At 45.1% G+C, this 25399-nt stretch overlaps 1 protein-coding gene across 3 annotated transcripts in view; it reads right to left on the bottom strand.

Moving 5' to 3' along the window:
* The window catches only part of ABL1 (ABL proto-oncogene 1, non-receptor tyrosine kinase), a 78436-nt gene that overhangs the window by 22366 nt on the left and 30671 nt on the right, over positions 1 to 25399 (bottom strand). Inside the window, exons 1-2 of one of the 3 annotated variants that reach the window (XM_050320226.1) lie at positions 9420 to 10037; positions 640 to 813 (exon numbers count right to left, since the gene is read on the bottom strand). In XM_050320226.1, coding sequence (XP_050176183.1) covers positions 640 to 813; positions 9420 to 9504 — 259 coding nt within the window. In that variant the 5' untranslated portion in view covers positions 9505 to 10037. Of the gene's footprint in view, positions 1 to 639; positions 814 to 1537; positions 1560 to 9419; positions 10038 to 25399 lie in introns of those variants that run through there. The other 2 variants (XM_050320227.1, XM_050320225.1) reach the window with 2 other exon arrangements.

The raw sequence follows: 25399 nt of genomic DNA, 5'->3' as shown, positions 1-25399 counted from the left end.
AAGAAGAGGTATCTGACTCAGCAGGGAGCATGTGTTTCTCTTCAAGCTTGAGTGGACCCCTCCAAGCCAAATAAAGTCACATGCTTCAGGAGACTTTCAGGCTCCCGTGCAGTTCTGCACCAGCTCCGATACTGCTTGAGCTTAAAATCTGAATCCAGCAAATTTTATTTGAACTGAGTTGGTCTGATGGAGCCAGGAGAGAACTGGAGTGGATAAACAATAAAAGAGTAATTTCAGTTAGCAAGGTAAGTAGATGTGACTTGGAGGTACATGTAGTGTTTTCTTACTCAATCCTTCTGTTCCTTATATCTATATACACAGTCATTTTTCATACAGGGACTGTGTTTTGTAGAACTATGAAAATAGAGGCCAGCTCCAAAATCAGCTTAGTTTAATTTCTCAGTTCAAATTCTTGCTCCTAATGGAGACCTTAGTTTTTACAAACAGTTTCCTGTCCAATGCAAAAAAAAAAAACAAAAAAACCCAAAACAGTTTTAATCATTAAAAAGGTTATGATTTTGTGAAATATTTGTATTTGTTCAAGAAGAATCCCCACAGTAAAAAAAAAATTCCATAGGGTTTAGTGTATAACTCTGCCTTCTCACACACTCCCAGTGCCATTCTGTCCAGTAACCTTACCTTTAGTTATGCTGAGAGTGTTGTCCCCACTCGCCACAAAATCATACAGTGCAACAAAGAGATGGGGGTCATTTTCACTAGGACAGGACAGAAGGTTTTCCTTGGAGTTCCAGCGAGCTGCTTCGCTCAGTCCCTGGGGCTCAAAGTCTGACACTACCGGTCTCTGAAGGGCTTCTGGAGGAGAAGGAGAGAGAGAGAGAGAGAAAGGAAAAATCAGGTTCATTTTGGCTGATAAAAGCCATCTGGTCAACCCACGCACTCTGCCTTTCTAATTTGCATTGTTTCTTGACACGTGTGCTCCTCATGCATCAGAGGATAGATATGGACAGCTCTGTAATGCAGATCTCCTGCCACATAGGCAGGACACTCCTGCTCCAGAGCTGTCCTCCAGCCTTCCCAGAGCCCCCAGCTCCTGCCTCCCATGACACACAGGAGAAGGAAAGTCCCTCTCCCTTCCTCCAGTAGATGCAGCTCACGTAGGCTGTTTGCTGCCTGTAAATCCTTTGGCTCACACCTAACTGCTGGAATGGTTAGATGTGAAAACAAACCCAAGACCTTTAAAAGGTAAATCCCTTAATTATCCTATAAATGAAATGGCCAGAATGTGCAGCACAGAGAGCCAGGCAGGGTGAGATTTATAAGACATGGTATTTAGGGAGTTAGGTATTTCTGTTCTTCACAGTATTTTTAACCATTTTCTTCTTATTTGAGGACAAGGCAACGCCTTTTTTGTAGCCCCCTCTTAAAACCAGAGCACAGCAGTGAGGACACTGTGCACAACGAGCTGTCTACACTTTTAGGAACTCTGAGATAATTCCAGAGAAAGAGATTCCTAGAAATTGAGCTACACAAGTGAGTAAAAAACAACCCGCAAAGTTTTTGGTACACTGCAACACACTGGGCATATAATATTCTGCAATGATCAGGCAAGTCCAAGTCCAACAGGGAATTTTATTGCAGTTGCTCCTGCAAACCCCCCCTCTGGACCATGAGTGAAGAGTTTGGGGCAGTGATGCTCCAGGTAGTTGTGCCTCCTCCCTTTAATGTGCCATCCCCAGATATTCTGGCAGCCCCACGTGTGACTGTGCTGGCACAAGACCAGGACAATAGGTTGTGAAACTCTTGTTTTTTGAAGGGTCATTTTCCATCTGGGTGAGTTTTCTGAGCGAGGTCACAGCACTGCACACAAAGCACTGCGTCAGTGCAGCTCTGGGGACAGGAAACACGGCACTGTCACATCAGCCCCTTGTGCCACGAGACTGCTCTTCATTACACAGCAACAGCCCCCACCTGCTGAACCCCTCCTCTGCACAGCCAAACACAGCAGGGCTTCGGAGGGAGAAATACCTGGCCAAATGGTTCCTACATTATCAGGCCACCTGGGAGCACAGCTCACTCTTTACATTTGTAGATTTAAGAACCGATACAACTGACACCAGAAAGCGTATGGGAAGTCAAGTGTGGATTGGGACAGGTCCAAAATACATTCCCCAATGGAGAAATGCTGACAAAAACAAGCTCCCAACCCTGCAAACACTAACAATACACAGTATTTTCTAAGCTTTGGTGGTATAAGTGCCACTATTCACCCACAGACAATCTGGCGTCCTCCATGTATTGGTCAGGTCACCACTGGAAAAGGCTCTCTGGGTGGTTATTTATGTACATGAGTACTACTGTATTCTTTGGAAAAACACAGTATCCTACATGTGAACAAACTGGCAAACATAGACACGGCTGGGTCTGTTTTCCCAGCTCTCTGTACCTACAGAAAGATATATTTTTGAAAGTGAAATAATTCTACTTTCAAAACTCTTCCACAGTAGAGAAATCTGTTGAGTGGCTTTTTTTAGAGCACATTGACATCCTTGTCTCCCCTTCCTGTGTGTCCTGCAGGAGAATATATTTTAGTAGCCTGAGTTTGTTTGAAGAGGGACAACGAATAAAGAAGGAGGAAATCCACTTTCAGAATAAGCTATAATCATTTTACCATGAAAACGCTTTGATCCTGTCAAGCCCATTAAGCTCCCTTATCAAACACAGGGTGCTGCAGTGACTGGAGATACTCCAAGGAGTTACAGCATCAGTAAACACCTGGAACAGACAGACAGCAGAGCTGCAAGCAGCACATACACAACCTCAGCGAGGAGCCACGCCGTGATGCTCTCCCCCAAACAGGGTACAAACCAGCACGTGCTGCTCTGTGGGATGGACCATAACCTCTGTTAAGAAGGAAAATGCCTCCCACACGGGGCATGGATTCGACAGGAAGGCAGGAAATCCAAGGCAGGCTCCCCTCCAACTCCAGCGCGATCGCAGCCCAGTGAAGGACGGATCGTGCACAGCCACGGATGGGGATGTGGGAGCAAAGCCAAGAATCCCTCCCTCCTGCCCAGGGATGCTGGGACTGACTCACTGCACGCGGATGCCAAGGTATGAGCTTCGATTCATCCGTGAGACGACGCTGTGCCAAGCGCCAACAACACCCACAGGCTGCAGCGCCAGAGCGAGGGAAGGCAGGTTTTGCTCGATGACATTCCTACACACACTGACTCAGTGATAATGTCTGCAAACCCAAGGACCAACAAGAGCAAGGGCTGTTAAGTACACACACGAGAATCTGTGAAGCTGGAAAAGCACACCACACCAGTGGCCCAGGATGCCCATATGCTCTGAATCCCCCAGTCTGACCTCACTGTGCAGCAGCCACCAGCACCCCGATGTGGGCACGTGCTGAGCACGAACCCTGCTGTGCAGGGCAGCAGGACAGGGAGATGCCAGACCCAACTCCTGGCTTGGGTGGGGCTGGTGTTTCCAGAGGGCAGAACCCTCCAGGTTAAGACCTGGGGTAGGGAAGGCGATGAATGAGAGGATGGGTGGCCAGAAAGGGAGGACGAGGCCCTGAGTCAACACGGAGAGGAGCACAAAGGAAAGAGCAGAGTTGTGGTGACCCGAGTGTAGCAGAAGCTTGATAGACCGTGACAAAACACACTTTTAAAGGGCTGGGCCCCAAGAGGAGGCTGTCAGCAGACTGAGGACACAAACCCATGAAGCGAGAGAAGCAGACAGGACATGTCCATCTGGGAGCCACGTACAGCCGGCTGTCAGCAGCATTTATCCCTGCGAGCGATCCTCCAGTAAATTTGCCCAGACATTCCAGTCCTCCAGAGCAGGAATTAGACATTGCTGTTCATACGTATTGAGGGTCTCTTCCAACAGCTTCCTCGCCTCCTACTGCTGGTTTTAACTACAATTTTACAGCACTTCTGAGCTCTTCAGTGGGCCAGATTCCTCCTAATAAATCAGCCTGGCTGCTACACCTACGGGAGGCCATCCTGGCACGGCGATGGGGCAGGAAGCGAGCGTAATTCAATCTGTTATCGCTGCGCTGTCGTTCCTTCCGTGCATCCACTTTGTCTTGTGCTGCATCCCAGCAAGACTGTCATTTATTACTCTGATCATACAGCGCTCTGGATAACACCTGGATTCCTGGTAGGAGTTCTGAGGCAGCACTGTAATTCAGTACTCCTCTAACACCAACTAAATGATGACTCTTAATTAAAAGTGGTGAAGACTTTGAAGTGAGACAACAGCAGCTTATGTTTTGAGGCACTAGCCATAAGAATGTCATCATTTCCCTCCTAAATTAAGTTTTTACCAGGAGATATTTACGCTTGCACACTAAAAGGTTTCGTAAGGGTAACCATCTCCTGCTCATTGCTGTTTATACAAAGCCATGAATCACTGTTAGGGGCTGTGTAAGAAGTTCTCAGATATGAATAATTCTGGTCTAGATCAACGCAAGCAAATTTCCATCCCAGTGTAAGGGAAAGGTTGGGAAAAAAGGCAGGAGCACAGAATTACACTCGGCTCCTCCATAGCTGACGGCGAGGCGGTCCCGAGGGAAGGAGGAGACCTCCTGTCTCCCTACAAAACAAACATCCTGTGGGTTTACAAACTGTGCTGGCATTTTTTCCACAAGGTTTGTAGAGCGAGGGAGAGCAGAATACATCTAGTAATCTCTTACAGCACATGCCACCTAAACCTCCTTCCTCTACATTCCCTGTACTCCTCTTTCCCCTGGAAGAAACTACAGTAAATGGCAGAATAGTTATGGAGATTTAATACATCCAAATGTTCCCGACTCTGAGCACATATGATGGAGCAGCTGCCTCTCTGTTCCAGTGCTTCCTTAGTGGCCCTCACGGATTCCCTATGCCTGATGGAATATGGATTTAAAAAATAATAATAAAAAAAGAGTAAACCAGATCTTTCCAAAAAGAAGGAAGGATTCAGGTTTTATTTCAGATTCATCCCTTTAGTGAGACCAGGGTCACAAGGACACCCATGGCTCCTGCTGCAGTGCCTGTGCTCAAATGGGCCCTCACCAGCAATCCAGGGCTGCATCTTGTCTAACACTGAGCTCCCCTGGTGATGCGGTGTCTCCCCCTCCTTCTGATTCTGTCATCATCAAGCACATCTGCTGCTGTTTTTGTTTGTTTGTGGGTTGTTTTGTTGGGTTTTTCTGGAAGTTCACTCTTACACAGGCCTGTAGGTTCCCCCTGAGCTCATTCATTGAGTTTATTCCATTTATAACCCCTTAGTGACATGGCAAACATCATCTTTCCCCAGCCAGCTAATCACAGTTGTAGATGGATGAAGTGGAATAGGGGGCATGGCAGAAATTTGGATTTTATCCCCAAATCTGCTACTAAGCTGCTTCCTGACCTTAGACAATAACCTCTGGGAGAGGAAGGGGAAAGAGTAACCAGATCCAAGTGAACTTCAGTGACACTTCAGTGTTTCTGACAACTCCACCTTTGCAATTTTTGGTTTCCTTATTAAGGGAGCAAAAGTAGTGACGTGTGTCCATTTCTGAGCCATGGGAAGGGAAAGCACCAAGCAAGAATCATCGAGATTTACTGTTATATTCCCCTGTTTTACCAAGCAGCCCCACACACTGCTCAGGGAAGGACCAACATGTTTGTAGATGATCAGTTTTAAGCCTGAAAACAGTTACAGCTTTTCCCAGGAAACGATAACCCTTTCCTCACCACATCCCATGGGAAATGGTAGCAAGCACCATCAGCCAGATTTTTAAACAAGGATGGGACAGGCAAGAACCACTGGAACAAGCACATAATTAACAAGCCATTACAAAGGCAGAAACGTGTTTAATAACAAGAACTCTATAAAGGGAGGCAGCAACTCCAGATCAGTGCATTTGCTCTTCCTAAAAGGGTGACCAAAGGCCTCCCTGCTGATGCCGGTGACATCAGGGCAGGATGAGTTGCTGAGTTGCTGATTTGGGTCTGGCTCAATTTGTGCCCAAATGCATTAAAACAAACCCTCTCTCCAGGAACAGGGCAATGGTTACAGGCTGCTGCTCCTCCCCAGGCTTGTCTATTCTGCTGTTACAAGACACTCTTTAAAAAAAAAAAAAAAAAAGAGAGAGCCAATCTGACAGCTGGCAGGACAGGAATCATTTCAGTTAGAAAACAAAAGGAGTTCACTATAGTGTCCCCAAAATGGTTTTTAAACTTCACAGTGAACACCGACAGGTTTTAAACAAGGCTTCTGGCCTCTCAGTGGTAGAGCCAAGCCCAAAAAGGCAGCAAGAGTATTTCAGCCCCTATTTGGGACATGGACACGTTCTGTTTTCCTGATCAGATTGGCAGCAGCACTCGCTGTGCCTCTTCCCTTCCACTCTTTACCCTTTCTTGGTGTGAAGTGGGTGAGGAATTATTCACTTTGGCAAAGGCAGAAAGGAGAAAGCAGATGAGAGAAATTCGGATCTGTCACATTTTAAAATATTATTTACTAGGGGGAATAGAAATGAGGGCAAAGAAATGCCCAGCTCAAACATCAATATGAAAACCCAGTCATCATTAGAAACATTTGAAAATGATTTCTGATGAAGTTAAGAAAAGATTTTAGCTTTTTCAGGGAGTAGAGCAGCCTGCCCATGCTTAGCACCACACACAGCCATGGGCCACAGCACCTGCCAGCCCTCCACACCACCACAAAGAGGATCCACAAACAATCCTCATTCCTGCAAACTAACAGAGCATAAAGGCCTTTCAGAAGGGACCACCATGAAAACAAAACCACATTTCTGATTACTTGGTCAAAAAGACATGTACACCTACACATGTGCCTGACACTTAATCAGCCTTACACCAAATCCAGACTCAGAACAGTATTCTCAAAAATTGTGTTTAAAAATACAACTAGCAGGCTTGATTTTGTTTTGATTTTTGCTACACTATTTTTTATGAACACACACACACACACCGAAAAAAAAAAATTGATTTAATTAAAATTTCATCCATCCTCCTGGCTGCAACTGGTTTTCCAAGCACCTAATGTTTAAGGTTTCCTAAACTAGTAGTAAAGAAACTTTCAGCTTTCCCTTTGTCCTGAACAGCTTCCCATACAACTAAGATATCAGGAGCAAAGTTAAATCCTCCAATGGTATCACCATCATCTCCTTAATCCTTTCAGAAGCTTCACAGAGGCTGTGGGACACCCGTGGGAATGGACTGGCCATCACATGCTGCTCACAGGGATCCAGGAGCAATGATCCCTAGTTTCTGACCCTTGACACAAAACTGTCCCTTTTTCATGATCTGCCAAGCTTAAGTGGTTTCTATCAAAATTAACAAACCCCAGTGTAAAAACTTGTTATCTTCTCTAAGGGCAACACAAGCAAATGGTTTTCACTCGTGCCCTTGGAGTTCAGGGGTTTGGGACAAGCCACCACCGCTCTTTTCAAAGAGTCCTCAACAGCACTTTCAGTCTCATAATAATTTTAATAAGAAAGCTGCCCAGGAATACCACGTGGGGACCTTCAGCTTTAGAAAGGAATAACAAAAAAATCCTACTTTTTTAAAAACTTTTTTTTTTCCCCCAGCAGTTGAGTATAGATTTTCACTTCTCACCCTGCTACCCTGCTTTCCAAGAGGTCCCCAACTGATTTATGGGGGTCCTGGTCTGAATGTGCTGACTGACTGTCACATCACGGTCGCAGTTGCCACATCTGTTCACCTTTAACAACCCACTCAGCTTTGCCCCATGCTGAGCTGAGAAGTGAGGCTCAGCTACTTTGAGAGAAGACTGTTTAAAAGTTCAACCCTCATTTTCCCACCCCACTATAAAAAAAAAAAGAAAAATAAATATGCAACAACAGTCTCAGGGAGGCAGAAGGTGAAAATATTACAATATTAATCGTGTTAATGATCACGTTTGTAACTTGTGCTGCCTACACGGCCAAGTCAAACTATGTTCTAATCCTATTATGCAACTGCATTGCAAAGTGGGAAGGGGGGCAGTGGTTGTAAGGAACACAAAAGAGAAAACTTGCAAGAACAGTGAGGGTAACACCCTTGTAACATCATCCCTTAGCATGCATTTCTGCAGGGAAGAGAGGCCCCAGATGCTCTGCCTGTTCTCCCAGGGCTGTGTTGAAAGATCCAACGGCACAGAGAGGAGGCCCAGCACAGCTTGGAGCTCATTCTCAACACACAGGCTGAGCAATACCAGAGGCAGGGGACACAGACAGAGGTTTTATAGACTTAAAAGATCACAGAAGAACTCAGTCGCATAAAAAGAGCAAAATTACTTGTATACATCTGCTCTCCGCTTGGCTTCTGAAACTTTAAATAAACAAAAAAAGCCCTCTGGAAACTCTTCTTTGAATTTAGAGAACAGAAAATTCTTCACAGCCTCTAAATGCACCCGACAAATACAGACTCTTCATCCTAAGCTACTTCAAGTGAGTTTGCCACGAGCAGCCATTTGTAGATTTTGAGATTCCTAACCTATGAATTTCCGAGGGCCGTTTCTGCACCGAATATTTGAGAGTTGAGCAACAGTGACTCGCGATAGGCCCCTGGAAATCAGCTGCTGCCTTTCGTGCCTCTGATTTGATGAGTTAGCACGGTCCTCCTGGCATGTGGATTATTTTTACTGAGGCAACGTCCAGCAACACAAAAGAAGTTGGAGGAGCCTGGATGGCCCCGGTGGGTCAGGCACAGGGGGTTTGGGGCTGGATGAGGGGACTGTAACACTGCTCCACAGGTGGGGTGTGAAGCCATGAGGTCACACCAAGCAAGACCTCACCCCAAACTCCCCCCACCCAGCACGGTGCCTCAGTCGCCCAGGCTTTCCATCCCAACTAGTTGAGTCCATATGTTCAGCATCTCATTGTCTACGAGTAACCATGGGTGTGACTCAAAAATCACTTCTTGAAAGCAAGCATGCGAGAAAATTCAGCTCAATGAATGCCTGTGGAAAGCAAACTTAGAGAGGGAAAACCAAAATTAACTAAGACATTATGCATTAACGCACGCTGAAAATATTTTACAGATGGGTTCATCTGAATTTTCTTCTCAAGTCTGGAGTTCGGTTTTTTTCACATCCAAAATAAGGGGCATCTTCCCTCGGAAAAAAAATAAATAAAGCTGAGGCCTGAAGATACAGATTTGTTTATGGGCTCGGCAATAAGATCACTTGACATTTTACGACCATAAATGGTAGAGCCGCGCTCGCTCTGTATAACTGCACTTAATGAAAGGCACCTGGGTCTGGACACCACGAACACCCCTCGGTTCCTTCACCCCAACATCCAAAAACCCAGCCTGAACCTGGCCAGCACCAAACGTCCCCCCAAGCCTGGCCCCAACTTCCAAGAGCGGGATATAACTTGTGTCTGGGATGGTGGCGGGATCGGGTTGTGCCCCCCAGGACATAACCCAACCCCAGCCCCTTTGGGTACTCACCTTCCAGGTAGCAGCTGGAGGAGGAGGAAAGCCCCTTCTTCGATTTGCAACCCACCAATTTCAAGCAAATCTCCAACATTTTCATTTGTTAGAGTTTGGCTTCGGCTGTCTGGTTTCCCTTCCCTCCCCCCCTCCTTCAGCTTCTTCTCGCACTGTGGAATTATCCGTTAAAAGTCTACAGAGAAGTCTAAAAAGATCCGGTATGAGTCAGAAAAAGTCCAGGAGAAGCCTAAAACAAAATATCCAAGAAGAGTCGACGAAATCCAGTGCTCTGAAAAGCATTACAAGGGCAAGCCCGAGAGGCGGAAAATCCAGGGGCCCCGCATCTCCTCTCCCGGGGAGTTAACTCCAGCCATCTTCCCTCCTTCCCAACTCTTTTGGCGGGAGAGAGAGGAGGAGGAGGAGGGGGAGGGAAAAAAAAAAAAAAAAAGGGGAAAAGGAAAAGAAGAAAGAAAGAAAAAAAATAAAAAGCCAACCAAGTTGGGCAGAGTCAGTCGTGCTGGGCGAGCGTTGGGAGCTGGGGCTCCGCTGCCAACAAAGGGCCCCTCAGCCACCGCCGGCCTCCATGACATCAGGCATCCAGCAACGCCCTCGCTCCTTAACCTCCTCCTGCCTGCGCCTCTCCCGGCAACACGGAGGCCAGGGGGAAAACCAACAGGTTTCCCACTCCTGGGAGAGCCTCTGCTCGGTTTGGGAAGGCAGGGGGGGAAGAGGGGGAGCTGGAGGAACGAGGCTGCTGCGCTGGTGCTTTGTGCGCGGCGGTTGCGCCAAGCGAAGTGTGGGCGATCGGCGAAGTCTTCAAAGCGCGTCATTTCACAGCGGATTAAGGGGCTGTTGGAACACTGGGAACGGGGAGAAGCAACCCGAGGGCGATGCCCATTTGTAACCCGGCACAAAAAGCGGCGGGGGAGCTGGAGCTCCTTCCCAGGGATCCCATCTTAGCATCTCTGTGCTAATTACAGGCAACGGGACTCAGGTTTCAGCTGATGCAGTGGCACAAGCAGGATACTGCCGAAAGTTTTCGCTCTCCTGCTATCTACTGTTCTTTTTTTCCCCGCAAACTGTGCCCTTCCCCTGCAGGTTTCTCAAGGCTATGCGTTAATTAGTGCTCTCTGGTTTTGCATTTTTAATAGATTATTTTCTAGCATCATTGTGTGTGTCCTTTTTGAAACAACCACCGCTTTTGTTACATATTTATATATCTAACGGAGGTAGCAGATTGCAGTTTTTTCCACTCAAAAATCCACTTTCATCTCCCAGACCTCTGGGAGTTTTTGCTGCTCTGAGCAAGAGGTGCTCAAGGGTGTGGAGTTCATCAGGGGTGCAAAACAGAGAGGGTGGAGGAGACGGCCTGGGAAGCTGATCCCGGCACAAACCACACTGCAACGTGTGGAGTGCCTGGTGTGTCACACACAGAGTCAACAAAGCAGCAAATCTTCATTTCTGTCCCTGAAAACTTGCCTTCACATCTGACAGTTTATTTTGGCAAGGTTACTGACTAGCTAGTGCTCTTTTGCCCTCCAACGTTTTCAAACACTGAATACTTGAGGGGAAACTCTGCATGCTTCCAGCATCTGAGGACCGTGCCTCCGAAACAGCAAACATTGCTCAGACTCTTTAAACATTATTTTACAGCATTACTTTGCCTCAGCCTTCTGATCCATGGGGTGTACACATGAAAGACAGCTTGGAAGAAAATCCTTGATCTCTCAACCAGTGCTGAACTGCAATAATAGCATTTGCATCTTTTTTTTTTTAAATACCACAAGTCTCATTCTCAGCAGAGAAATAATCACAGTAAGGACAGTGTGACGTTCAAAGCACTTTCATGCTTTTCTCAGAAAACATGAATGTGGATATTCCCATTTAATATATCAGGAAACAGGGAGAGCACTTCAACATTTCCTCAATTCACACAGTTCAGTGAAGAGATGAGGCCCCAGATCCCATCCCCACCTCTGGGAGACTGCACAAGCACTGGGAAGACAATGATACAGTTCCCTCCATGTTCCCCGTCCTCCCTTCACTTCTGGAGGAGGATTTCTATTTTATGGAAGCACTGAAGTTTCAAGAGAAACCAATACCTATCTACTTGTTTCCTGCCCTCCTAACAGGGAACTCGTGTGGAAATGCAACGGGGGAGAGAAAAAAAAGAACAAAAAAAAAAGAGGAATTAAACACAGATTTGGAGGAGAAAGGTTACATAAATCACAGGAGGAACTCAGTCCTCACGTGCTTTGGCCCATGTTTACAGAACTGGGATGAAATGATGTTTTAAGAGCAGACCAAGCATCTTGCACGCAACTTCTTTTCCATGTCAGGAGCATCCCCATCCCTATCCCGCTACTCCTGCAGCTGTAGGAATGAGGAATCCTCACAGCACTCCCTGGCAGTACAAAGGCTGCCCCCCATGAACACCACCCAGACATTACAATTAAGGTTAACACAATGAGCACCAGCAGAATTAATGCGGATTACATTCCTGATGAACTCCTGGGGTTCTTATTCCTGAAGAAGAATGCCTCATCTCAAATTAAATTAACCCGCCTGCAGAAGAACCTCACTGTAGGAGAAACACATCCACTTGGGGAGTTAAACACAAAGAGCTATCCTGGGATAACTTCCTCTGTAGATAAACAAATTAATTCCCTTTATGCTTCCAGGCAGACACGCTTGTGTGGTCCCTGTGCTACAAACATCATCCCTCAACATTTCCTCTTTTGTGTCATGGCAAACCGGGCTGTAAATACTTTGAGCAAACACCCTCTGCCTCTCCTGAATGCCTTGAAATTAACTGGTGATACAGAAATAAAAGCCATATTGGTAGTGCCACACAACCTCTGCCACTCTTCCAGCTGTCAGCTATTAATCCCTTCCACGTTTGTTTGCCATATACACATCTTAGAACAAAATCAGTCATGAAACGCGTGCAGAATTTTGGACCACAATGACTGATGCAACCTTCAACTCAGGCTCTGTGTTGCAGAACAGCAAAACAATTTGGTTGGAATCAGGCTCAGAAGGTCTCCATTTCCAGCTCCTGCTTAGAGGGCGGTTCTCTCTCTAGATCAGACTTTTCCAGGCTTTTTGCAGCTAAACTTTAACCGAGTCTGCTGAGCCATTCAACGCTTTTCATCCTCTCGCATCTACCCAGCTTTGCCTTTCTGCAAGTTTTACAGTGTTGCTTCTCCTCCTTTTGCTGTGCCCTTCTGAGAAGAGTCTCCAGCCCCCAGTTGGGTAGTTATGAGAGCACTGGGATGCCTCCCATCCCCTCTTCTCTGTCCAGGTTAAAGGCAGCTCCCTCAGCCCCGGGGGGCACTGCCGGCTCCAGCCCCCGCCAGGCTCCCTCCGGTGTGGCAGCATCTGCTACAGGGGAAGGAGGGAGCTGGACAACGTGCTCCAGATGTGGCTTCACAGGCGCCAAAAAGAGGGAAATAATCACTTCCCTCGACCTGCTGGCTCTGCTCTCGTTAATGCAATCCAGTGTCCATTAGCCTTTATTGTTCGTGCTCCTACAAGAGCACAAACCTATTCAGCCAACAGCTCTCGTGTTTGAGCCGTTTCTAGCAGACTGATATATTTGTTCTTTACGTTCTTAAAGCTACCCAAAATTTGAGGACAGGGTTTTTTCCAAAAGAGAACAATCACACACACGACAGCAGCAGCGAAAGGACTGGACCCCATGAACAGAAAGTGAGTTTTGGCATGATCCCACGTGTTAGCAGCTGGAGTGAATTTTGTTGCGATACCATTAGAAACAGCTTGAGTGTCCGTCACCCATTTAAAAGCAGAGCTTAATTTTGGTTTAAAATCCTCTTCTGAAACACGGAAAGAAAACAAAAGTTGAAGTCTCAAACTCTGGGCATTTTTTGATAGTCCCCTTCAGATGGTTTGGGATGGAAAAAGCCACTTGAAAACATCACAAAGTAGTGGTTAAAGCAAAGGAGGAAAGGAGCGTGCCAGGAAAAGAGCAGATTCTTGCTTACAGTTTTGAGTTACCTGTGCCTTCTCTTTCTCTTCTATAAATGCAGTTGAGAATTTCCCCACAGGTGATAAAGACTAACTCAGTGCCAGTTGTAAAACACTTTTTTTGTCTCTGGAGCAACAAAATGTAGAATCACATAATTTGTGAGATGCGTTTTTCTGAATAATTGATACGATTACATGTGATTTGGGGTATCCTTAGGTCAACTGCCTTTAGGATTAAAATAGGTCCATGCCACAGAGCACTCCCATGCTACACAGTTCTCTTCTGATGACATTTCTCACATAGTGGAATAACACATCCTAACACCATTACCTGATTAAAAATATATGTGTGAATGAAAATGATCAAAGAAACCTATGTCAAAATCCATGAATGACCACAGCATGTGCTACAGATGCAGCTGTAAGAAAGCTGGCCTTTGATCCGACAGCAAATGCAGCATTGCCTGTTTTCCCAGGGGCTTGTCCAGCTTTGACTGACAGATTCCAGTTTTACTTTGGATTTTCAGGTCCTCCACCATTAAACTCCTTCATCCACTCTTAGATACAAAGAGCCAAACATTCGGGAAGATGCTGGTGTCTATTAGATCAAGAGGACCAGCAACTTTAAAATCCTGGCTACTAAACTCTACCTTCTTGGCAAGTGAAGCACTTGTAAACCCGTTTGCAAAGAATACAGCTTCAGTGGGTTGATTACATTGAGTCACAAGAGCTTTGAGAAACTCCCTCTGCCAAAGAAAGCATGGCAGAAGGTGAGTCTGAGACTGGCAGGGTTCGAGGTGAGTGCACATCCCACATCCAGCCAGTTCAAATCCACCTCAGATTTAAGCAACTGTCTCTTGAGTCAATCACCTCTTAGTCTCAAGGAATTGTTCAGACACCTTGTAACCGCTCCAAAGGACGAGTGAAAACAAGTCTTCCAGGACACTCCAAGGTTCTTCACTTACTGGAAATGACAGCACTACTCACAAGGTGATGACTTTTGGGATTTATTGGTAATACCTGCCCATGTAACGGGCAGAGGGTGAGAAAAGTCCTGGTTGGTGTGTGCACACAGAATGACTAAATCAGCCCAGTAAGATTTTCCAAGTGTGTTTCCTCAGGAGAAAGCCCAAGCGACCAAGATACTGAAGGATCTCCCAACTTCCACCGTTCTGGTGAGCACTAGGAATCCTTAATACCACTGGTTTTAGGAATGCACACCCAGATAAACAGGGCTGAAGAGGTTTTACTGCTCTGCCCAGATGTGTGTGTGCGCCTTCAGAGATGTGTATAACGTGTACTACCACCCCAACTTTCTCCAGCACTGCCCAACCTCAGAACCACTCCACCTGTGGAGTGCCTCTATTCTTCCAGCTTTTTACTTAGAAACCTCTGCCTTTCCTTTTCCAGTTCATACACAAAACATTTTGAGAGACCACTGTTCTACCTTCCTGTTTAAGCTCTTCTCAAAATCCAGCTGACATGTTTACAACAGCTAGTTAAAACAGCATGTTAGAAACAAAAGCCTCTTGCTACTACTCTGACCATTCTACAATAGGCATTACTGTAAATAAAATAAAAAAAAACCACACATGGATTTGAACAAAGGCAAGTTAACACCTGAGGGCAAAGAGTGTTTGCCTTCCTTCAGCCACCATCCAGCACAGCATGAATGGCCCTGCAAGAGCACAGGGAGGTACCTGCACGTACAGTGAAATATATAACACTTCTGGCACTTGGACTTTGCAAGTCCCACTCTCAAACTTCAAGAAAAAAAGAAAAGCCAGGTTACAAAAAGTCCACTGTACACAACAACAGGAAAGCAACGGGTTTTGCAATAAAGCATGTGCATTTGTTAGGTTTTCTCCTTGATTCAACAGATGTTTGTTATTTGCAATTTTCATGAGTGAAGGAGGCGGCTGGGAAGTGGTGGGATTTCGGAGATGGGATGTTCAACTATTTGAAATTCCTTTCAAGCAACAGGGCAGAATCCTTATTTTGTAAGCTAGTAACAAGGCAGAAGGTATTACTAAATTCCTGCAGTGCTGATCTGTCTTCACTCTACTCATGTAAAAACACAAGATAGACTGGGGACTCCCCAGGGAATTGCCTGGGGTATTAGCATTTGAAGCCTGCAAGGTTAAATTCAAGTCCAAAGGGCCTAGTCACAAATCACTGAAAAAGATTTTTAGGCCTCTCTCATTCATTTTCTTTTTTTTTTTAAACATCTGCAGGCAAAGAAGCTTCTTGCACTTTTCTGATCTAAAAAAACCAGAAGTGTACCTTAAAGATACAAAAATCGAACAAATTCCTACTCACTATAATGACTGAACTTCCTTTGTCCGGGCAGTTTATTAAAGTTGCAAAAGGGAGCAGGGACTGGGAGTTTCTGTGCAATAGGTAGAGTCACATCAGTTTAGGAATCCTACTGAAGCTTGGTGTTTTCTGCCAGACCAGGGAGGAGAGGACTCATAAGACAGCCAGGATGCAATCAGAGAAGATACATGCTTGGAAAGTATCAGCAAATAAATTTTAGAGAAATCTCTTTGCCAAATACTGACTCAGATCTTGAGTGGGAGCATTTCCGTATTTCTTTTAAAAGAAAAGGCAAGGAAATGCAGATGAAACAGTTAAAGTTAAAAGAAGAGGTTAAAACTGGGAGCTCAGAGCCGATGACTTTGTGGACTTTTCTTGAGTAACTCTGAGCACGTCCACAGGAAGAGCCAGAGGGACCAGTAAACAGGGTTCAGTCCTGCCAGTAACTAAGTGGTTAATTTCTTCCATTCAAGAGCTGAAAAATCTGCCAAAGCAGAAGAGCAGGCCTCAGAGATCAAATTACACATGAGGAGGGGGTGGAAGGGGAGAAGAAGAAAAGAAAACAAGTATTACTGAACCACTGCTGCATGAGACCCAGCGGGGATTAGGAGGAACATGGAGGAGGAGAGGTTTATCCAGCGCTGGCTGTAAACACACACTGGTCCGTGCCTGCACCTTGTCACTCCCACTGTGGGAACACTGACCTGTCCTGAGCACCTGAACACCAGCCAACTTGGAAAACCCTCTGTGCCTCAGCCACTGAGTTCACATTATGGGACCAGCTGAAACTCCTTCCTCCCCGGCTCTCTCCACCCAGGCAATGTGGTCGTGCTGCGTTTTCTCTCCCAGCCGGAGAGTTCAGGTTTAGGTCTGGGCACAGATCTCTGGATGTGCCCTCCACACCTGCTGCTGCCACAGGTATGGGGAGCACTAAAGTGCTTGAAAAGCACAGAGGAAAAAAAACACACAGGGCAAATAATAATCCACAAATAAACAAATAATCCATCAAGCCTGAAAGCGATTCAGCTCCTTTGCCTTAAAGTCGATCGCACAAAGGAGGTCTCACAGCAGTATTAACATTTTTATAGCCCTTTCCAGGCCGGTGAAGGTTCCCTTCCCAGCCACACATCACTTCTATCCTCACTCACCTAAGCTGTTCCAGCACTGAAACATATCTTTGTTTCAGCAAAGATTATCGTAATTTTCTGAAATGCAGAAAATTTCAAGTAACTTACTCACACAGCAACAGGGGAGAAGGATAAATTCAATTGCAAGGATCATTTTTCTCTAGGGATCCAATCCTAAACAGTGCCTTTGAACAGTATCAATATCGACAGACAGTAACCTTTACAACATACACGTTTCCTGACACTGCAATGAGTGCGCTTTTTTTTTCCCCATTAAAATAAATAATAAGTAAAAAAAACAAAACACCCCCCCCCAAAAAAAAAAAAAAAAACTCAAGCCAAAACTCCAAACCCTGGTGCCTTCCACTCAGGAATTCCAGACGTCACTAATTCACCCACAGGGGAATACGTATTATTTTGAGAAAATGTAGAAGCCTTTTGTAACTACAGAAATAAAAACCAATCCATATAAGTATAAAAGACACTATATAAAGCCATCTACAATCACTTGATTTGAATTACACTATTTATCCACCCTCAGGATCTACTCTCAGCCTCCCTCAGATGTCCAGGTAAGTGCCTGGTGTTCCACAGCACTAATTGCTTATTATTCCCAGTGTAAGAAATTAAATATATGCCCCCAGAAAGGAAAAGCTTCCAGTTAATTAGAACTGCCTGCAGCAATGGTTCCCTCCAAACAGTTCAGCATTTTATTTTGTTGTCAGGATACAATATAAGAAGTTTTAAGAGTCCTGCTGGGACTATGACGTAAAGGCAGGGCCAGTGTTTTTTCCGGTGAAGACTGGGGCCAACAGGAAGAAACTTCAGACAGAAACAAGCTACTTCACCATGAAGAAAGGCAAAAATAAAATGTATGTATACACCTCTGTCCCGGTCCAACTGGAGCAGGGAGGCAGGAAGAGGTCTCCAGTTTACTCATGCAGTGGTGAGTGCAAATGCAGTTCGAGTGCTAGACCTAGTGCTAAACTCTCACAAGAGTTTAACACTTTTTCTATTCCCAAACATAAAACCACTTTTTTTTTGATTTTTTTTTTTCTAAAAAGCTAGGGAACATTCCTCCTTAGGTCACACCACTAAGACAAAGCAAATGTCCGATGTTGAATTCATAAGGGGCAAAAGTTCTTAAACTAAACTCTTTCAGGATGAGTTTCATCAATATGCTTAGAGTATCATGCTTGTCATATCTGCATTTAGATTTAGAAAATGGCATGAGACTGTGGGATATCTCCACGTTTTCTGCCTTTCCAGGCAAAAGTGGCAAGATAAAGAAAGAAGGTGTAAAAAAGAAATCAGTGCTACTGACCTCCAGTAACCCCAAACTCTGCCTGTTCCATGTATGTTGAGAAATCCAAAATTCCTTTCTATTCACTCCCCCTTTACCTGCCCACCACTAATCAGAGCCATTTCCAGAGCAGATATGTTACATGTGGTCTGAGGTTTACAGCTGTTGGAGTGAGTAAAGACTGGAGATTCTGTCTGCCCACATACCAGACAGAAAATAGAGAGAAGTGCAGAGGAATCAGGGAACAGTGACTGCCAGCACCCTACAAGCCACCCTAGAGCTGCCACTTCTTTCGTTTCAGGCTCAGCCGAGTGGCTTCACTGTTGAGGGAGAGAAGTAAATCTTGAGGATCTGCACAAGTGATCAAACAAACAAACAAACACAACAGTAAAATGCCTGTCACTGCTCTGAAAACTTGCACAATGGAGCAGGAGAGCGGGAAGCAGGAAAGTGCTACAAGCAGACGTTGAGGTGAGTTGGGAAGAGATTGTGCTGATAGGGAGTGAGGGTCTTCAGCCAGTTAACCCCATCTAAACACAGAGTGCCTTGGTCCCACCTTTCCCATCTTCTCCCTTTTGTTGGCACAGAGCTCACACAACCATATGGTGACCCAGTTCAAGAAGGTGAAGGCTCTCCTGACTGTATGTTCACACAAAGAACAGTGCTGGCATCGTGAGGGGGCTAGGAAAACTGACTGTTAATTCAAAATACTGAGAAAATAATCTGTATTGACAGACTGTATGAACATCTTAATCTTGCCAACTTTTCCTGCTGAGAGAGCCACAAACAAATCCCAAAGAAATAAATGTGAACGTCGGACTGGACCAGCTACAGATCCATTTCATTAATCATTCAGAGACCCTCAAATGGACCACAGAGTCATTCAGTGCTGGGAGACTTCCTTCCACCTGAAATGGAAGTACTTCAGCCAGCCTGGAGTAACTGGCTGCACTCCAGTCTGGATCTAGGGAATGCAATGCCTCAAATTCCTAGAGAGCTGACAGATACCCAGATATGCAACAGTGCTGCAATACAGTCAGTGCCCTCTGGGAATACAGCCTGGGGAGAAACCTCCTGCAGTAAGAAGTTCCTCTGCAGCTCCTCTCTAAGCCTCTCCTGATTCTGGGGGTGTTCCATGAAGCTCCAGACAGAAGATATGACCAATTTGTAATTAAATTTGCAGCTTTTCCTGTTTCTGATTGATGTCCATGCTGAAGTCTCATGTCAGTGATATGTAAGTCAGGTAGATATGTAAGTCAGGTAGCCTTTCAGTCCCAGATTTAATTGTCCATGGTGTGCTCAAGATTCCCTGTGCAAGTTCCTCTGCCTGCCCAGCCAATTTAGAGATATTATATCAAATTACTGCAAGAATAAAGACTGAACATTAGTGAACAAAAGCAGCCTAGAACATGTAGCACTGCATGGGAAGGAAGGTTCTGGCCTGAACCAACATCAGGTGGGAAAACCCAGAGCAAAAGCCAAACATCCCAGTTTCCTACCTTCTCTTGGTTCAGCTCAGTCTTTGCAAGTCCTGCTCCTGGAATGTAACCAGAGGATTTTCAGAGGGTGAAAGAGCTGCTGTGTTCCCCTAATCCCTCCCTACACCACACACAGCAGTTAGGGTGCCAGGAGAACCTATTTTAAAATTAATCTCAAAGCAGAGGAAAGTTTGGAGAAAGAAACAGGACTAGAAATCTCCAGCAGCTCTGGAGTCAAGGAGGATGAAACCTGGGCAATGCAGATACTGAGGAAGTAACACAAAAGGATTTTAAGCCATGTAACACAACATTTTTAAGATCAAGAGAAAGCACAGAGGAAGAACCCCACGGACTATGCGATCTCTCATTTTTTAATTCTACTTGAAGTGTTTAGAAAGGATGTCACAAGATCACTGGGAGGATTAGCAGGTTATTGTTTTGGAAAGAGCTGATGATACCTTGGGTGGCTGTCAACTCCTCAAGCAGTGCCTGGACTTTCAGAAGAAACTAATTTTAGGAAAAACAAATAGATAAAGTAAAGGAGGATTAACTATTCTGCTTAACCACATGCTCTAGGAATAGACACACCGTGGTTTTCTTTCCAACTCTTCTTTAGGTTTCTCTTGTCATTGTGGATAAACCTGACTCATGTCTCCATATTTTCCAAACATAAAAGATTTCATGGTTTCTGAGCAAGCTAAGTACAAATCAGGTCCCAGCCTCAAAATCCACTGCTAGGAGGTACTATACCAACGTGAAACGTTCAGTAACCCACCCAATACACCAACTTCCAGCTTACAAACCACATTCTTTCCATCAAGTGGAGCTGCCTCACGGCAGGATTTTGAGACTCTTGATGCTGAACTTGATGGAGGCTTTTCACAGCTCATCCAGGGTGTGCTCAGTATGAACAACACATCCTGCACCACCTGTGAACAGCCTGCACACGCAGAAATTGTAACAGACATGACAAGGAGAGAGATGCAAGGACAACGGACAATTTTTTTCCCCTTGCACAAAAACACTTTGTTTGCATCCAAGAGAAAGTAGGTTTTCCTATGTTACAGCCTATTCTGGGGGGGGGGAAAACCAGGTATCCCAGGTATTCCAGATGACAAGCTGTTCCACATAAATGCACTGGGACTCCCTGAGGTCTCTTAAACTCAGACAGAGGAATAACAGAAATGCAGTGAGCTCGACAGCCTCAGGACAAAAAAGTGCTCCAAACCACTTCAGTCTCAAAAGCTTGAGGAGTCAACATCGTATTAATTGGAAAATACAAAGGCTTCCACAAATGCCTGTGAACACTGATTACTGCCCTGTTCTGAATCCACTCTCTTCAAGCTTCTTGTAATATCATAAGAAAAAGCAAACACGAACAGCAAAGAGGAACAGCCTATTCTGAAACCACTTCCAGGAACAGGGATTGTTTAAACAAAATACATTAAATGAAACCATCTGTATTAAGGGTCAAACTCCATCTGAGGCTGAATGTGCAAAAATAGCCATTTCACAAAATTTGGGCAATTGCCCCTTTGTTGGTTCTGTTTTTAATATGAACAAGCAGTGGCATGGAGGTGTTACCAAGGGGGTAAAGCTTGAGCAAGGAATTTAACTCGGCAGCTCCTGAGGCTACAGTGCCAAGAAAACATTCCTGCTAATCCTGGTGCTGCCCTCTCCAGAGTGCTGGGAGGAAGGTTTGCTCAGTCCCATTCCCTGAGCATTCTACTGCCAGGCAGCGCAGGGTCCATCACAGGGGGTTCGGAAATCGGCCCTGGATCAATTCCCAGAGGAGGATCCTCCCCAGCACTGCCTCATCCCGCTGCCAGACAGTCAGTTGATGTGAATCACAAGGGATGCTGCTTTCACAAGACTTGCTGGCAAAAGATGGGTGACAGAAGAGGTTCAGGGAAAGAAATAAAAAAAAGGCCACTTAAAGCTGCAGAACCACCAAAGATGTGTTTTGACCCGTTTCAGCAAAGGAAATTAGTGCTGGAATGCAGCAGGATTCAGAGATGGTTGGCCATTGCTAAGGATAATAAACATTAAGCCAAAATATTCAACATTTATATGGAGCCTGCAAATGGGCACCTTGTACAAGGTTGATGCATTGTACTGCTTCAAATACATGTTGATTCTTTCCCACCCCAAATTCATCCAACTTATCTGAAACTTTAATCAGAGCAGCAGGGAAACCTCAGTGCCTCAATGCAAAGGGAACGGAGCAGATCCTGGACACTAAGCTCCTCAAATATTTATTTAATGTAAACTGTGAACTGATATCACTATACAAAAGGGGAAAGTGCCATGAAGGGGAATCTGCCCTCAGAGAGCCTGCTCAGTGCAAAAGAGGGAGAACAACTACATCTGACTATGGCCTTAGTCACCTGCTGTGGATTTGATAATATCCAATTAAGTGCAGAAATATGTCCGTATTCATCACTAGCAGAGTCAGACTGCAATCAAATATTGCAGCTGCAAAGCCAAAAAACTCATTAATCATTTTTTTTCTGGAAGCCAAGCAAGGTGATGATGGAAGGGAAAACTACGATTCATTTGTTTTCAACAAAACTGCCAGCAAGAAGGCCAAAAGAATACCAACTTCTTATATTTTTTTTAATTAACATTTACATGCTAACATGTAAATCCCCACCAGCTTTTTAAGCAGGCAAATATTTAATGGATCCAACATAAATGCAAATCCAGCTATCAGAAGTCAAATTGCACAGCTATGATGTAATGAAATAGCTTTGCTTTATGGGGATGAGGTCACAGGTTTGAAACATGGCCTTAGGTGTAAATAAGAAAAAAAATAATTTTTTCACAGAAGTTGCAAAACTGTAATGCAATTACTTGCCTGATTCTCAGATTTTATAGGAATTTAAATTCAACTCTAAAGATATAAATGAGTCATCGATTTGCATTAAGATGGCTGGGGACCATATCACTCTTCAATCAGCATGAACTAATGAAGCTTTCATGGTCTGAATACAACAGCTAAACTGTAACACTGAAGTGCATGCACATTACTCTCACAAAATGTTTTTATGTTCCTGATAATAAAGTGTCAGAATAGCTCTGATGGAGCCCAGGGACTGAGCTGCCCCTGCTTAAAAACCTGAACAAACAGGAAAAGACAGGTTTTCTCATTTCTTTTTCAGTCTTGGCTCTCTAGAAACTGGTTCTTTCATTTTCAGAAAAGTCACTCTAGAGGATCATCTTACCTGTAAAGAGCCAGCTCGCTTTGATGCCTCTTACCCTGTCCTGCTCAGAGAAAACAACAGAGTTCAACACCTGAAATTACCCTGCCCCAGCAGGAAAAGAGCCTACCCAGAGGGGAGATTTGTCAGAACTTTTTGCTATGCTCTACTACCTCTGCCTTATTCTGCTGGCCTTGTAAATGAGGAAAATGGGATTTCAATTCTGAAGCAAAACCAATAAGGAATATACAAAGCACAAGAAATTGCCTTTGACTTCACTGTTAGGCCACTGTATACTTTTCCCTTCCAGAAATAGACCATAAAGATTAATTCATCTGTGGTTTTGAGGCATCCAAATACTACAAACATCCCAGAAAGTTTGCAAGTAGAACAACCAACACAACAACAGTATCGTGACAGACTGCTGGCTATTTCATCGGTGATAGAAACAGATTTGAGAACGTGTTTTAAGAAAAGCACACCTAATCCCTGAAATGACCTGCTGTGAACCACTGCTGGATTTAAAGGAAAGAAGTATCCCATATCCACTTTGTCTAGTTGTGGGTGGACGTGAAGAGAAAGATCAATGTCCACTGACAGCAAACCTCACCATGGTGGTGGCACCTACGGCCCATCGAGGAGCTGGGCACATCCTTACAAACCACACGGAAATTCCGTGGCAGGACCTCGTCCTCCGGGAGCAGATGAGCTGGTCCAAGAGCAATCCCAACACAGCTGCAGTGCAGCAACAGCACAGCTCGTCATGCTGTGGAAACCATCCCAGATCTGAAGGCGGTTGAAAATGTTAAGCAAAATGATGAGTGGGGGCCAAACCGAAAGGCTGCCCCCCCCTCCTTCCTTCCTGTCCCTCCCAATAAGTTATTCATTAACATACCAAAATACACATATCAATGAAGAATTCATCGAGATTCCCTGAATACCAGATTACTGAGCATAATGGCAAGGAGAACTTGCTTAACACCCTCTTCCAGTTCCACACCCTGTCCCGGGTGGATCACTCATAAAGCTCTACTTTGTGTTTACAGCAGCAAAATCCCCATCGAACCCCTTCCTCACCAATGCCTTCCACGAGTGCAGACCATCTCTGAACAGAGCACTGGCCACAGAGGCTGTATCTTTAAATCCATCCCCATTTCGTTTTCCAAGTTTCTGTTTGAGCCGTTACAGCTCCCTCAGGACTCCACTGACTCACTGCATTTTCTGGATGACGCAAGCACGCTCTTCTGCACAGCTTCAAAACAGGCTCCAAACATTTCCAGTCAGAAAGTGGCCACCAAAGTTAACCACAGAAATCAGGTGCTCTTCCTGAGCGGGCATCACCCCCCAAAGCAGGGGGCAAACTTCGGTTCCTGTCCTCATTGGAGATGGATTAATCACTGGCAGTTCCGCTCCCCGGAATGCTGCTAGGAAAGCTTAAGTTTCCACTCTGAAATCCTGTGGAAAACAGTTTGCTCCTGACAGAACACCTACAAAAGCTGGCCCACCACTTCCCCTGATCCATCCAGCTCTGCCCCTTCTCTCATGGGTTTGTGGTTCCAACCCAGTTGCTGAGTGTTAATGCAAACCTCTGCTCTGAAGCTGCACCCTTTCAAAGGACCCTGCAACTTAAAAATCCCTCCTGAATTCCCCACACTGGTTCCCAGTCTCTCAGTTCTACCTTCCAGCAAGGGCAGATAGATAAAGGAAGAAAAACTCTGTTCAGAGAGGGAATGTTTAAGGAACACAACCTAAGTTAAGCACTAGTGCTGGTGGGAGGACTCTATGAGGAGACTTGAAGCCACCACGGGGACAGATGCATGCAAAAAAAGCTGGATTAGAAAAAGCATCTTCCATGACTGAAGATTGAACTCTGTTTCCCTTCCTTGTGAATCCCTTCACTCAGCTCTTTGTGCTCTCCCAATCACTGCAAGTCAGCAAACAGCCCTTTTATGTACATTTTTTCATACAGGAATGGTAACAAAAGCAAAATAAACACTGGGCTTTTGACTGATGTTTGCTGCCTGATAGCGAAGGCAGCTGAAAAATTCTGGTTTCTGCTTGTAGCCTTCAGCTTTTATCCACTCTGAAAGATTTCACCGTGATAAGAGAACTGGAAGTGACATAAAAATGTAAAACTGAATAATGAAGCGGAGAACAAATTCAGAGAGAAAGACGAGCGTCCTGTTTTCTCATCTCCACTAACATCGATAACACACATCTCAGGAAAGAGGCCTCCTTGCTGGAAAGCCTGCTTCTTCCCTTCTAGCCAAGTTAAGGAAGATAAATGTCTAAGACAAACCTGTTCACACTTCACTCTCTAGAGCAGAAAGGAAACAGCCTTTCACTAGCAGAGGGTTGCCAACTGCTGCCTCACAGGGAGCACCTAACATTCATTTTCTCACACTGCAGAGCGACACAACCCCTGTTACCACGGACACTGCAATACCTGCAACCAGAAATACAGAGCAGATGAGGAGCTTGGAGCCACCAGGAGAAGACCAGGCAGAGGGAGTGTAGCATGTACAGGGTAAAAAGTGCAGGATAGCTTCACATGGTAACCAAGAGTCCAACAACCAGTGCCATGGCT

Source organism: Myiozetetes cayanensis, unplaced genomic scaffold (assembly GCF_022539395.1).
Source record: "Myiozetetes cayanensis isolate MyiCay16 unplaced genomic scaffold, myiCay2020 scf23, whole genome shotgun sequence".
Lineage (NCBI taxonomy): Eukaryota > Metazoa > Chordata > Aves > Passeriformes > Tyrannidae > Myiozetetes > Myiozetetes cayanensis.
Note: the sequence above shows the minus strand (reverse complement) of the source record. Positions and strands in the feature narration are given on the sequence as shown.